Source organism: Atractosteus spatula, chromosome 5, assembly GCF_055471065.1.
Source record: "Atractosteus spatula isolate fAtrSpa1 chromosome 5, fAtrSpa1.hap1, whole genome shotgun sequence".
Taxonomy (NCBI): Eukaryota; Metazoa; Chordata; class Actinopteri; order Semionotiformes; family Lepisosteidae; genus Atractosteus; species Atractosteus spatula.
The window spans coordinates 59,042,151-59,057,564 of record NC_142710.1 but is presented as its reverse complement, the minus strand read 5'-3'; the positions used below and the strand labels follow the sequence as shown (position 1 = coordinate 59,057,564).

The following is a 15,414-nucleotide window of genomic DNA, read 5'->3' as shown; positions in this document are numbered from 1 at the left end:
GAAAACTAGTCTCTTTGATTTTCTTTGTCCAAAGCTGCCTCTCTGATGCCTCTACAGATGGAGCAGTCTGCTATGGTGATAACAGAATGAATATAAGGTCATTACAGAGATGTGAGAGAAATCCCTTAGCACAGGTCTCCATTTTGCAAACCAGCATTTGCAGTTCAACTGTATAATAAGCAAGTATCAGAGTTTACTAATCAATGGGAAAAAAACGAGTTATGCATAAGTCTTGATCAATTCCACTTCAGTTTATACATGCTTAGCGGTTTATATTCTTCAAGCTCTTTTATTTACAAAGACATCCAAGTGACCAAATAAAAGAGTGAGTTCGAAATTCAGCTCTTGTTTTTGTTTTATTTTTCTATTTTCAATGGTGGCTGTAGACACCTAAACCTGGAGACAGGTTGTTCATTATGGGCAGGTGGAACTAAATTTAATTTAGCGAAGCATGCATCACATCTGGCAGTTAAAAGAAGCCAGCCAGGCAGACTGTGAAGCTGTTTCAAAAAATCTGTTAGATGTAGTCCAAAGAGAATGTGCTTCTTTTCATGATTTTGCAAATGTGGAATTTTCTAAATGTAACTGCATTGCAAAACAACCCCTTCATAATAATGAGGCAGAATCTCAGCTCTCTTGTCTGCAGGGTGATTCACTACATAGAAGTGGAACACTAAGTCTAAACAACGTACAGCATGCGACACTGTTCAAAATTATTAACATATGGGTGATCTGACATCTCATTTGAAAAATTAAAAAAAACTGCACAAAGACTTGCAATCACAAAAAATTCTAAAAACCCAAACAAAAGAACTGTTTCGAATCGGGCAATCTAATCATTTCCATCAACCCCTCACAGTAAGAGGAAATCATATTCATTACAAAAAGCCTGCTAGGCGCTATTTATTACCTGCTGTTCCTTATCAGTGCCACCGCAATATATCTGAGAGGCAGCCTGGATTATTACAGCTGCTCCCTGATAAACACATGAAGGAGGGGTCAGAGTGGGAGAGGCACTTATCACTGGTAATGGAACAGAGGGGATTTCTGTAGAAATGAGGGAGAGAACTTAAGGAGAAGTTGCAATTGCTAAGCATTACCTTCATTCCTCCTCAACAATGGTAACAGGAACAAAAAAACAACATTGTGTAACATCAGCAGATGTTAGCCAGGCTCCTTCTCCTTTTTGAACAAAAGCATGGGAATAAATAGGAAGGTAACAAAAGTTGAAACCATGTCTCCAGTGATACTTCTTAAATTCCAGAGAAGTCATATTGAACACATTTTCATTTGTATGGAATACACTCTCTGTCCCAGAGAAACACTGCCACCTGTTTTTGAGAACATAACTCTTTTTAAGGATTTAAGGTAGTAAGTCAAGGGCGGGAAAAAGAAGGCACATAAAAAAGATGATTGTGTGATTTGTTTTCACTTAAACAGAATTTTCTAAGCTTAACAGGAATTGATCTGGACTTAGAGAAATTAGACAAGCACAAAAGTTCTACATTTAGCATACTCTTTTGAATGCCATCCTGACTGCAGTTTAGGACAGGTTTTTGGCTGGGGGAAGAGTTCAATATCAAACCTACAGCACAATATGAAGACAATGACAGCTACATTTTCCTTCAGAGAACCTTGACACAATAGTTGTGCAAAAATGGGTAGTGCATTCTAGTGAACAGAGGAGTGATATTATAGGACATCTACAGTATTAATAATAATAAGCTTCAATATCTTTGTGGGACTAGAACAGTGTAAAGCAGTGATCACTTTTTGTTGTTGCAAGATTTCAGAATTTCATTTAAAGGTGCTTTTCAATAAATGTAAAACACTCTTAGAAAAGCATTTAAATCCCAAACTACTACAGAAACATCCCATTATTAAGTGCTCTTTGTCAGGGCCCTACTCAACTTTCAGTTGGTCTTTGGGTCTTTCACCAATGTTAAAACTTTTGAGGTGGAGATCAATGTCTCAACATAACCTACTGTGATTGACCACAGAATACTATGGTGTATTTCTGAAACAAACTAATTGCAATCTTCAATCTTCTCCAAGTATGTTGGTTTACAGGTCTAAAATTCTTGACAACAACAATAATACTACTGTAAGTAATACTGCAGAATAATGTTTCCCACGGTTTAAACATTTTAACTGCAAAACTCCAAGAATGAACACAATTTTCACTGGGAGTCACTATTACAAAATGGACATAATCAAGAAGATGAAAACACCATAGCAGAGGCTGTTTGTAGAAATGACTGACTGACTGACTGACTGATTGGAATGAGAATGCAAACTCTCTAGGGTTTACTCACAGACAATCTGACAATTCTGGGAGAATCAGAAACTTTTACTGGTGGAGACTTCTCAGCTACCCAGCCATGTGGGTGAAACTGATTCCTTGCCTCTCTTCAAGAAACAGCTGTATAAGAACTTTGGATCAATAAGCTATTAACTGCTAAAGGGCTAAATGGGCTGAATGGGCTCTTCTCATTTGTAATCGCTCTTACCAAAATACGTTCTGAATATGTTATACAACTGAGTTTTGTTAGTGTATTTTCCATATATTTTGATATATTATATATTACATTATATAATATATATATTATGATGGACTCCTACTTACTGGACGACACAGTGACTTACATGTAGTATTCTGCATTATGAAATAAAAAGCATTTTTTTAAAACAAAAGCAAACTATTCATTACTCAAAGCTTAAGGAAAAGTAATGAGACTTTACTGTATATTGGAAAGAAAAACACATGTCTAGAGAGAGAGGCACTACAGTATGAAAACATATCTATATTTTTAAGCAATATTTTGAAACTCTGCAACTAAGTGCTGAAACAAATAAGGCTGTGGTTTTGAAAAATGCAGCACTGCTGTCTATGCATTAAATAGAATATTTGTTTTTAATTGCTTACCAAATGGCCTTATCTACCACAAAATAATTCTAAATTATAGAATACTGTATGTCTGTAATACATAAATACAAACAGGTATCATTCTAATACAATAAAAACAGAGTAAAATACATAACATCTTAAGATTTAAAGCACCAAAAATATTTTGTGTTAGTCTGACTTCTGTGGTATAAATGTTTTGTTTTGGACTAACCTCTTGTGAGAAGCATATACAGTATATGTGTATATATACTGTATGCTATACTGTATGTGTTAAGTAGAAGAATATAAGAAGAAGAAGAAGAAGAAGAAGAAGAAGAAGAAGAAGAAGAAGAAGAAGAAGAAGAAGAATTGCTTACACTTAAATAGCGCTTTTCTGGACACTCCACTCAAAGCGCTTTTACAGGTAATGAAGACTCCACCACAACCAATGTGCAGCATCCACTTGGATGATGCGACGGCAGGCATAGTGGGGAGGAGAGCAGAGTAATGAAGCCAATTCATAGAGGGGGATTATTAGGAGGCCATGACTGATAAGGGCCAATGGGAAATTTAGACAGGACGCCAGCGTTACTCCCCTACTCTTTTCGAGAAACACCCTGGGATTTTTAATGACCACAGAGAGTCAGGACCTCGGTTTTACGTCTCATCCAAAGGACGGCGCCTGTTTACAGTATAGTGTCCCCGTCACTATACTGGGGCATTAGGACCCACAAGGACCGCAGGGTGAGCCCCCCACTGCTGGCCCCACTAACACCTCTTCCAGCAGCAACCTTAGTTTTTCCCAGGAGGTCTGCCATCCAGGTACTGACCAGGCTCACACCTGCTTAGCTTCAGTGGGCTGCCAGTTGTGAGTTGCAGAGTGATATGGCTGCTGGCATAAGAATACAGTATGTTATCAATGTTGGAGCTGCAGTCCAGCTTTAAGAGGTGTCACATTTTCTCTATCCTTGCCAAAGTTTCTGTCTCTTGAAAAGCCCCAATTTAATTTTAATATGGCCAAAAGACTTGTTTCTATATACAGTACGCATACAAGAGCAGTCTGCCTAAAACAGTCATTGTCCGGGTCTCTAAATGATAAGAAAATAGTAAATTGTTATTGCTTGGAATAAATTTAAATGAACTGTTTTAATACTACTTCACTTTCCCAAAAATCTATTGTATTGTATATTTACAGTATACCACTTGTGGAACATAAGGAGTAGTAAACCAGATTATCTGGTATATGAATGCTGCCAACACAGAAAACACAGCTAGGCTTAGAAAGGTCTGTGCAAAGCTAAATGTTACAAAAGTATAAATTTCCAATTATATAGGTTACAAGTGTGTGAAAAATGTAGTTTCCAACAGTATGATTTCTAAAAAAATAACTCCTAAAGGAAAAAGCTGAAACTGTCAGTGCTGTAGTATTGACTTCCTGGCTTCTTGTTGTAAAATTCTAAAATTATTCCTACAGAAATCCACAGCAATTAGACATCAAATACATTTTATTTAGGTAAGACCCTCACAGAAATAGATGGAAATGCAGAAGCCTATTAAACAGCTTCATATCTATATTAATGGTCAGGTTATATACAGATTCAACTCCGTATCATGTGAAACAAAGGAACAAAACAAAACTCTGCATATTTTCTTCTGGTTGGCTTCATTGTATAATACTAATATATCTTGCAAAGCTTTGACACTGAATCTGTAGCAGCACCCAATACTCCACTCCACCTCTATCTTTTATTGTTAACTCCAAATTAATGTAGCAAATCCTCTCCTGGATTTTGGGGATTATACATTTAATAACAGGTTTGTAATAAAAAAAACCAATGTGATTCTCACCAGCTGAAGTAGCCTGAAAATGGGCGGAATACAAAATAAATAATTATTATTTAAAGTTATTATTTTAATAATGTGAATATATGAACTTCCACAGCATATTTACTGTATGTGGAGATCTATGTTGTGCTTAGCACAAATGTGAAAAGCAGATTTTGGCTATATGTAAGTTACATGATTTTCACAATGAGTGTGGTAATTGTGTGAATTTCTGATTAAAAGGTGTCAAAACTCCTTTCAAGACAGGGGGCTCACAAATCACCTGACAAGGACCTGACTGGTATCCCTGGTTTAAAATCCTGTTTAAATATTACATCATTAATGCTGATTATTAATAATCATATTCTTAGTATTGTAGTCACTGATGATAGTCATCTATGACATTTTACAAAGGCTGAGGAACTCATATTCAAATTTTCAACAGGGAACCTCTGCCAGTTTATTTCCACATCTAAAATAAAAATATAATTATTTATATAATATACTGCATGTAATACAGTATATTATAATAATTAAATAGACAAAATTCTACTGCAGAACAACAGATCTTCGATTAACATACTTTCTATAAAAAAGAATACATTTATCTTTTTTTTTAGATAAAAAAAACTGGCAATTGATTCATAAGGACTATGCACTGTCGACAAGGTGGTAGGTGGTTAATTTAAGAATGTGAACAGGAAGCATGTCTTTATAGAAACAAAACTGTTGAGGGTCTGGAACAAGATACACAAATCATATTGTTCAAACTGATTCCATCAAATCTTTCAAGGAATGTCCAGACCGATCAGCTGAGATTGCTACTACTAGTAACTTGTGAAAAAAGTGGCTATAAAAATGTCCTTAGCCTGTGTAATGTCAGTTATTATGCATCCTTAAAGCGAATAGTGCTCATCCAGCAACTACCATAGTGCCAGTTCACTTCGAGATGGTACTGATTTTGATTTTTGTCTCTCAAACCATTGCAAAACTATCGACACCTAACAAAACCAGAATGGCTACTGACATGCAGCATGCCAAAGATAGTCTAATCAACGCATCTTATTTTAATCAAGCTCTGCCACGTGATCTACAGTATACAGTCATAGTCAGCTCATGACACAGCTCAGTCGAACTGGAGATGTCCAAAAATGCTGGGCGTTACCTGAACTCCAAAGAAAGGACGTTATGATTTGATCTATTAATAACCTCCAGGAGAAACACACAAGTGTAAATCAGAAGTTTGTTTCTAATTCTCATGTAATGCCCCCAAGTAAGAGTAGACTATTTTATTGTGCTTTCACAATTTCTAAGCACCCTTATCGATATGGCAACAAGCTATAATCAACAAAGCCCTACTGATATTTTCATCACCACCTTCCAAGACGGAAGCTGGTTTGGTTAATGGCTTCTGTTATTTCGATGGTACAATAATTTCTGGAACAGTCATTATTCAATATAGCAAGTTCATTCCCGCTGGGAGAGCATTAGGAAACGTAGTGTAGCATGACTTGCTAAGCTTTGCTACTAAGCAAATGATACCGTGCTGCTTATTTAGTGTATGCAATTGAAAAATCCAGAGAAATTATTATAGATACAACTAGGCAAGGAGTCCAGAGCTAATTCAGTGCCTTTTATAAGAAGCTATTTAATAAACTCATATTGCTAAGTGCTTGTACAGTATAAAACAAACTGTGACAGCACGCATCAAGAGTGAAGGCTACAATATTGTTTAATTTTTCTTTCATTTTCAGCAGTACTCTAAAAATCAAATTTGTATGCCAATATTAATTGGCTTTTGCTTTATAGAAGATGCATTTCATCATGAAAGTGAAAAATAGTCAAAACTGGTACTCTAATACTCCAAAGTATTGCTGAAACAAATGAAGGTTCAAGATTCTTGCAAATCTACAGCATTTTTATCTATCAAATGTATTTAGTTTCTATTGTTTTTATTTCTAGAACTGAGAAAAGGATTACTGAGCATGCATTTCTTTTATTACAGTTACCAAAGTCACTACACAAACTTACCAAAGCCGGACTTCACTTCCCTCCTTAGTCCACACAGCATGACTGCTATTGTCTGTCAAATCATTCAGCTAACTGCAGCAGCAGACCTCTCTTGTACAGCAGGCCTTTGGTGCAATGCCCCAGCACCAGGCAGCTTGAATCTGCAGACTTTTCTCTCCTCACATATGCTTCATACGGAAATCCGTAACCAGCAGAGAGCAAAGATTCTTGCTGATCCCTCCTCATGAATCAAAAAGCAGTGAAGGTCTTTTCTTCTTCAAACAGAGCTGAGTCTCTTGACAAAAGAAATTCACCTTGTAAAACTTAAATACTTTAGGTTCTCACAGAAAATTGTAGTTTGTACCATCTTGTAAGCTGCTAAGACACCAGCATGTCAGTTCCAAGTTCTTTCTTCTTGTACTATAGAGTGTTTTAAATCATGCAAACTATACTGATTTGATAAAATCTCTATCATCACACATAATGATATGTTCAGACTTCTAGTCCTCTTTAATATCACAAAGTTGTATTCATTTATGCTTCTGAGGAAACTGCAGACTCTACATGCCTTTGAAGACCAAAAACATACAATAAAACGGGTATTTCTAGGTACAAACCTTGAAGTTCTTTTTCAGAGCCAACATTATTAAAACATCTTAAATGACAAAGATACAAAACATGCAGAATCCCCCTTTGGCTCAGACTTCTGTGGGTGCACATAAAAAGCAAAACACAAGTGTCTCTCTCTTTCTCCCTGTGGCCCCCTTTTAAGTTATTGTCAGTCTTCCTTCCATTCCATGGCATTAAATCACCCCGCATGCAGTTACACACATTCACTCACTGCAGGGGGAGGTTATTGAAGCAAACCCACAGCCCTCAATCTTTTCACAGAAGTACTCGGAGTAGCCCTGCCCACAACATCTGCTTAGGACTGCCCCCATCTCTCACTAGACATCACAAGCCTAGAAGCATGTAAATCTATTGTTCCGACCCACTATTTTTGCATTCAACCGTATCAGAATTTGTGGCTGTTTAAAAGCGAATTAATAAATAAATTGACAAGGAAAAAAAGAAGAAGAAAAAAATTAAATTTAGGATTATTTTTCTGGCAGGACTATCGCCTCTTCACAGAGTAAAAGCACCTAAAAGCTCATTGTGCATTTGTAAAGCAAAGTCTTCTATTAGCCAAGGCACAAACAAAGCTAGGTTAAAGAGAGTAGTTGTGGGGTTAAATCGTGAGACCTGCAAAAAGACAGCTTTAAAACTGTGTTACAAACTGCAGCTAAGGTGGAAAACAAGTTTCGCCAAAAGATACTGTAACCATTACCAAGCAATTAAAAAAATGACATATAACTGGACATATACAGTAGCAGTATGATTCACACTTTGCAGTTGAAGGGCTAGAAAATGAGCAAAAACATGTATGCACATTAAAGCAAAAGAAATTAAATGCATGGTTGAAAATCTGCAAAGGCACACAAATATTTTCTTGGACCCACTCTTCCAAATAAAAGTTAAAAGTGTTAAAGAAAATTTGGGCAAGACTAAAAAGCAAGCATGGTCTAAGCATGGGATTTTAAAGGAAGGTGAATTTATTCAATACTCATGGTTTTTACCAAATATTCTATTTGTCTCTCAACTATCACTGTACTGTAATAATAAATCTATTAATACTCTATTAATATTAATATCAGAACACTATTTGTTAATTAAAATATTACAGCAGAGTAAATACAGCGTATATTACAGTATAAAAAAGGTATTTTTATAAATTAACATTATAAGAGATGAGCCAAGACAAACATAAAAATCACTATGAAACTGCAAAACAGTAATTCAGTTGTAAACACATTTTTTATTTTTGGAAAAATTTCACTTCACAAGAGCTACAACTGCATAAAACATAGCAATAAATAGAAGCTTTTGCATTGGTTAAAAGCTTTAGTAAGCTACTGTATGTAAACTCAAGTAATAGGTTTAATCCATGCTGAAAAGAGAAGACAGAAAACATAACGTTTCGGCTGTGAAGTCTTCTTCAGGTGTGTAAACTCAATGCTATATAGCACTATATAGCAGCACTTGGCTCCCACTGATGTTTTTCATACTGATTAATATATAACTATAAAGATCATGTTAACAAATACGTTAATGCTTACTCATTTCAACATTTTAGTATTTGTGTGGCTCTTAAATGTGCTTGATTTTTATATAATGTTACGACATAATACTATAACTTCAACTGTCTTATACGATGATATAATTTTAAAACAAAAAGCATAACAGAATTTTAAGATCTTGTTAATACAGCAGTTCAAGGGCTGAAATGTTGTTATTGCCAGCTAACTGCACTACCCTGTTTCTAAAGCGTACAAAAAATTATCTGAAAAGGAAAATCAATTAGCCTTGCTTTTGTTTAAAACAAAATCTGTCAACAAGCCATTATCCAAAACATGATTTATACTGGTTATTTATTTTTAGGTTTCTAAAATTAGACTGCAATGCTGTAAGCATGCTTTCAAATTTAGTCTCTTTATAATACCAAACAGTCTGAAACAAAAGAGATAAAAGCTTTATTATCCTTAACTTAAGTCATAAAGAAGAAAACATATTATCACTAAGGCATACTTCTTCTTGATTATACAGCATGGCATAGAAATTGCCTCAAGCTTCACTTAATCTACTGTAAGAAATCTTCAATGTTAGCCATTTTAGCACACACAACTGTGAAGTGCTCCTTTTCGTAAAAGTGAGATGCTTTTATTCAGCTCCCAAATCTGGGCCCCTTCTAAAACAGCACTGAGGGAATACAGAGTTACTGGTTACTGTACATGGATGTCCCACCTGTCTGTCCATTCATCATAAGAAAATACCACAGCACCCAGACTCTCCCTTCAATCCCACCACCGTATCCTTTTCATACAGTACTTCCATTTTGTTTTCCTCTAGTTCTTGAACGCGACAAAAAAGGAACACGCTACTAAACAAATATGTGGTGTTATTATTAATTTGGCTGAATGTAACAACTACAAGTGAGAAAATGTTAAAGACTCACTGTTTTTATTCAGATGTACAGTATATATTTAGATATTAACAGAGCAATAACCCCCCACCCCCCTTCACTCCCAAGAAGCAAAACAGCTCAAATTTACAACAGTGATTCAAAATCAGTGGTATAAACATTCAACATTCTGAAGTATTATCCTATAGAAGTAAATCAAGCATAAGGTTAGTTTAATCAAAACTAATGCTTCTCTGCATGCTCCATTTTGTGCCATGATGTGTTTTTTTAACTTCAATATCAAGCTGAATTACAGTATATACATGTTACACTTTCTTCCACTCTCTATTGATGTAATATACAGTATACAGTATACTGAACACACATACTGTATACGGTCTACTATATTCAAGCAAGTGGCTATACATGGGAACCCTAAGTTATAGTTGCCAACAAACACTGCCTCAAACCACAATATACACTTTCACATCGCAATGCACAAGACAGAGAGAACAAACAAACTCCACACAGATACTCTAGCACCCCAGTTCTGGAACTGAACCCAGGGCCCCAGCGTTGTGAGACAGCAATGTTAACCACTGGGTCACTGTCCCACTCCCAAAAAACACCATTAAGCACTTTGCAAGGTGACAGTAGAACCAAAATTCTTTTAATTTAAAGATGTACGGTAATTCGGTTGTCTGAAAAACAATTGCCTTGTGAGGACCACTGTGCCTGTTTCTCAGGCCTTAAATAGTGACCATCTTAGTAAGGACATTGTTTTTAATGTGGGCATCATAAGTACAGTATAGCAATAACATGCAGAAACACACAGTACTGTATGTGCCAGCATGCCCCCTGTTATTCAGTTATCAGTGGATAGTTGGTTGGGGCTTCATTAGGACTTCCACCCTAGTAAAAGCTAAAGCTTGATTTCTACAAGACAAGGACTGTATTTAATTCAGTGAGGATTCTAATATGAAATCTGGTGGCTACTTTATAGGGTTGCAAAAATGTCATAATGGCAAGGTGATCTGTAGACTGTCAGGATGAATTATCTTAAAAAATCACCAATAAGTGGGAAGAGATAACTAGATATATAACTACCTGTGAGGAACCTCAGCTCACTTTATTAGGAAAGAGGGAGTTCTGGTTCTCGGATCATAAACCACCTCTGCACAAGACACTTGGCTAGTAAATTGCACTATAAAAGATCAGGTCTTACCTGTACACTGTATATCAACATTTATCAGGGTCTCAGGTGTCATTTGATGATACGTGACTATCCATATCCAGTATATTAAAGGTCAAGTTGTAAAAAAGTTTTTACAAGCAGCTTTCTTTCTCCATGAAGCACAACTCCATTATAAACTGGAATAATTGCCCCATGTCTGAATTTTTCTTCAGATTAATTTGTACATTTTAATTTTCAGTCTCATTAAATTATGTCTGTTTCCATACCTTTTTTTTTACATACAGTAACTGAAAAGTTTTAAAATATATTCTGTAAGACAGTTTCTTTCTGGCAAACAGGGTTAAAGAATTAAATTAAATGCAAATCAGCTACTTAAACAAGGATAAACATATCTATCTGTTCATGAATATTTTAGTTAAGCTCTTTTCAAACATCCCTAGCAACCATCACTATCACTAGCTAAGCAGCATTCAATTTCAATTTAAATTGCTTATTTCTAACATTAAAGCATCGAGAAAAATTCAAAGGCTTTTTTGGGCTCATTCATTTCTTTCAGAAGAAGAAGCTATATCAAAACAGTAGACTGTATCCAAAAATATAGTACAAAAGACATTATATGGTAATCGGATGATAACAGAATCTACCACACCATGAAAGAAAGTCAACACAAAGACAACACCATTCGAATATTATCTCTATACTGTAGGGACACAACTTTCTGCCACATTGTCTGTATTTCTTCCGGGAAAACATTCCCAGGTTAAGGATTTCGATAATGGTATAATGGAAAGAATACATCTTACAAATTATTATTAAATGCCACTGAAAATCAAACATTTAATAACAAAAAAGAAAGGTTTCCCCCAAATGATATAAAATAGTGACTTACTTAGCCTCAGCTTTGAAATGAACCATGAAAACAACTCCTAAAGTAGACCTAGTAGAACAGACTGAATTTATGTACTGAATTACAGTAGAACTATAAGCCTATTAAAATCATACAATGACAGAAGAAAGGTTACAGACTAGCTGGCACAAAATCATGTGTTTGGTTGTCAGTAGCTTTTCAATCCAAGAAACTCATCCATTTGTAAAAACACTGCTGGCCATCAGTTGTACAGTAAATACATAGTTAATTGTCTGTCCCAGATCTCCACAGCTCTTTATGGAGTTTTTATGGACCAATTTCCACGTTTAAAGCTCAGTCTTATTGTTGATACTGAAATTGTCATTGATTCAATTCATGAGTTCCCTTCCTCTATTCTGGAATACAGTATGTGAATCAAACCTCAATGCCGTGCTGTACTGTATGTTAAAAAAATAATGAGATTTACTTATGTATATGTATAACATTACTTTTAAGTGTTACGCTACTACTCAAGCTAAAACAGCGCTGAAAGAAATTTAATAAGATTGCACTGTCAGATAAATGCAACACTTTAACTATGGGGCCAATAAACAGCATATTCAACCTGTCAAGAAGAATGAATTTGTCAGGTGTCAGATCTGCAGGGATCCTTAGAAATAAATTAAAAGAACAAACATGTACAGTATGTATCAGAAACAATCATATCACTTATAATTGCAAAAACATCATATTATCATGAAATGATTAAGATACACTGTAGCATGTTCACTGAGATTTATATTGAATACATGGAATATGTAAATCCATTATGCTGATTAAAATGTGTCATCAGCATGGTTGATCAACAGGAGGTCTTCTTTGAAAGTAACAGGCTAGTAGCAGGTATAGTCACTGCTGGAAGCTATACAAGTTGTAAATTTTCAACACTTGCTCTGCATCAGATTGCAGATGGTGTCCTATGGGATTCAGTCCCATTCCTCTTATAAAGCCTGGACAAGCACGTGTCTGTTCACTTGTGCCTGAGACCTAAATGCTACACATCATCCCATCTTATACCACAAATGTTCAATAGGGCTCAGATCTGACATGTAGTGACAGTTGTGCCATAGATGCCCATTCTCATCTCACAAGAAAGTAATTGGTACAGGAATATGAGGAATGCGGATGTACATTACCCTGAAGTAATATTTTCACAGCCACAACATCATGGCCTTCACAAGAAGAAGAAATATATTTGAGAACCAATCTGACAGCCTGTGATTGTTCTATAGTAGGTTCCATCTGTTCCAGTTTACAGTGCTTTCTGGTATCATGGAACCTACACATGCACTAACGCATCTCTAGTACAAAAAGTCAGAACAATTAGAGCTACATAAATATATGAAGAGAATAAGAACAGATATGGTTCAATATAGAAACCTTTTCCAAATCATGGTGAACTAATTATTAAAATACAGTAATACAGTACAGAGTTCTCACAATCTTATGATAACCTAATGAGAATATGATACTATTGTATTTATCCCTCGAAATTATAATGATCCTCAAACATCATATGATTAGGAAATACTGGCTTCTGAATTTAAAAAAAAATTCTAATAATCTTTATCATCGAGATACAGAAGCAGACCTCAAATCATATCACTTCATCAGAGGCAAGCCATCTGATTTTGTTCTGTAATTTGGTCCAACAAAATGCATTATTTTTTAAAATAATGCCAAACTCAATCTTATTAGTTTTGATCATGCTTTAAAATAAAAATCTGACTGCTTTCTTCCTCCTTCAAAAAAATAGGATCTTAAGTCCATTTTCTACAATCAATTTACAGTTTATTTATTTTTCCATTTGGGCTAAATATGTTGTTTATAGCCCTATTGCTATTACATGTGAAAAATAGCCATGAACATTTCAGCTATAAACATGTACGAACTTGAAAGCCAGAGAACTGCATTAGTGTGACTTTAAACATTCATATCCAGATTCCTTACAAAATAGCATAATCTCATTTGTTTCTAATGATCCCTTTAGGAGGGGGTCCCCTGGTCTCACTGTTGTTACTCGATTGAGGTGCTATTTCTATCAAGATTCTGAAAGGAGGACTATTGGAATTAAAAAGTGTCATCTCCCGTAGCTTGCATTGCCAGTAAAGTGCTGGTTTTAGTAAGTTACTACTGCTTAGCTACAAGAATAATTAAATAGTACTTAGTTATAAGAGTTTTCTTCTCATTCAATATGGACATTAATAAAACCTTCCTTAATAACACAGGATGCTTTTAAAGTTAGGCTTGGGATTTGGTCACTTTGAAGTCAGGTGTCTTAATGAAGTTGAAATCTTCAACATGAACATCAGTCTTGTTCTTTATCAGCTTGAGAAAATGATGGTACAGTTCAGTGTCAAAGGCCTTAATTGCTATGCATAGTAAAATACATTTTTATTAAAAATATAACCGCTTTGAGAATTAAATTTCAATCCAAAAATATTTTTGATTAATAATAATAGAGATGTGTCTTGCTTAGTAAAATATTGCTTAAACTATACATTAATTGATTAGCATTGGCACATAGAAAACTTTCTTAGCATTTAATACCCAACTATAGACATGTTGTGAGAAAAGTAGAAAATCCCAGTAATTTTAGAGATGCTCATTCATGATGACAAAGTTTTGCATATACAGTATATATATAACTTTTTATGTTAAAATATTGAGTTTTTTTGTAAAGGAAGTGGTTTTTACCATGGGCATCAAACATCTCAACACAAACAATCGATGTTAAAGGTCCTTCATTAGAGAACAAAAAAAATCTCTTAATCAGTGCTATACAATTAACTAATTTTAGAGTGTATGCTCTTTGATGTGTAAAGCTTGAAGCAATTTAGTTCACATCTGTTGAATGTGCCGAGTGCGATTATGAATTAATAGGTACTACTATTAATAGTTGAACAAGAAGGAACACAAACGCTGTCGTTCTAAAAGTATTAGAGGATATTTAGTAAGATAAAATATTGCTAACAGACTTTACTATGTTTTATTATTGACGACATATGTTTCAGGGTCACACTGCTACACTTATCAAATGGCTTGGTAAAAAGCATTGCTTTATTTACCTGAAAGTGCAACTGCTAATATTAAAGAATTTCAGTGGTATTATGGAATATTTCCTTAAATACCTAATGTTCTTAAATATCTAACGTTTTTGAAAAGCAGGATTTAATACCGTAGCTGAGAATATCTAACTTGAAACAATAAGATAAAAAATATTCATATGAATCTCAATTTGAAACATGCATGTTTATTGATCTCATCTCTTAATTAGATTGATCCCATAGTGGACACTGCGGAGCACATCCTTTGGGGGGAGGGGGTTGCTCTGAATAGTCAATCGACTTCACAAGAAAGTGGAATATTCCAGACCAGGGCTAATTAATTGCAGAAAAAAATGGAACGTGGAACAGTAGTTGGCTGATTAGGTAAAACCCTAGAGGATTAGCTAACAGAACTAGGTTAATTGGAGTGGTATAGACTAAAAAAAAAAGAGGAAAAAGATACAGATCTTGAATTATAAAATTGAGATATTATTAAATCCAAATATAAAAGCAGTCTTAAAGTCATGGGCAGAAATTTAACTAGAT

At 35.0% G+C, this 15,414-nt stretch overlaps 1 protein-coding gene across 3 annotated transcripts in view; it reads right to left on the bottom strand.

Moving 5' to 3' along the window:
- grip2b (glutamate receptor interacting protein 2b) overlaps positions 1 to 15,414 on the bottom strand; it is a 159,223-nt gene that overhangs the window by 69,406 nt on the left and 74,403 nt on the right. For 2 of the 3 annotated variants that reach the window (XM_088917297.1, XM_088917299.1), the window contains exon 1: positions 7,339 to 7,551. The exons of the other annotated variant lie outside the window; for it this stretch is intronic. In XM_088917297.1, coding sequence (XP_088773423.1) covers positions 7,339 to 7,540 — 202 coding nt within the window. In that variant the 5' untranslated portion in view covers positions 7,541 to 7,551. Of the gene's footprint in view, positions 1 to 7,338; positions 7,552 to 15,414 lie in introns of those variants that run through there. 3 annotated transcript variants of the gene reach the window in all.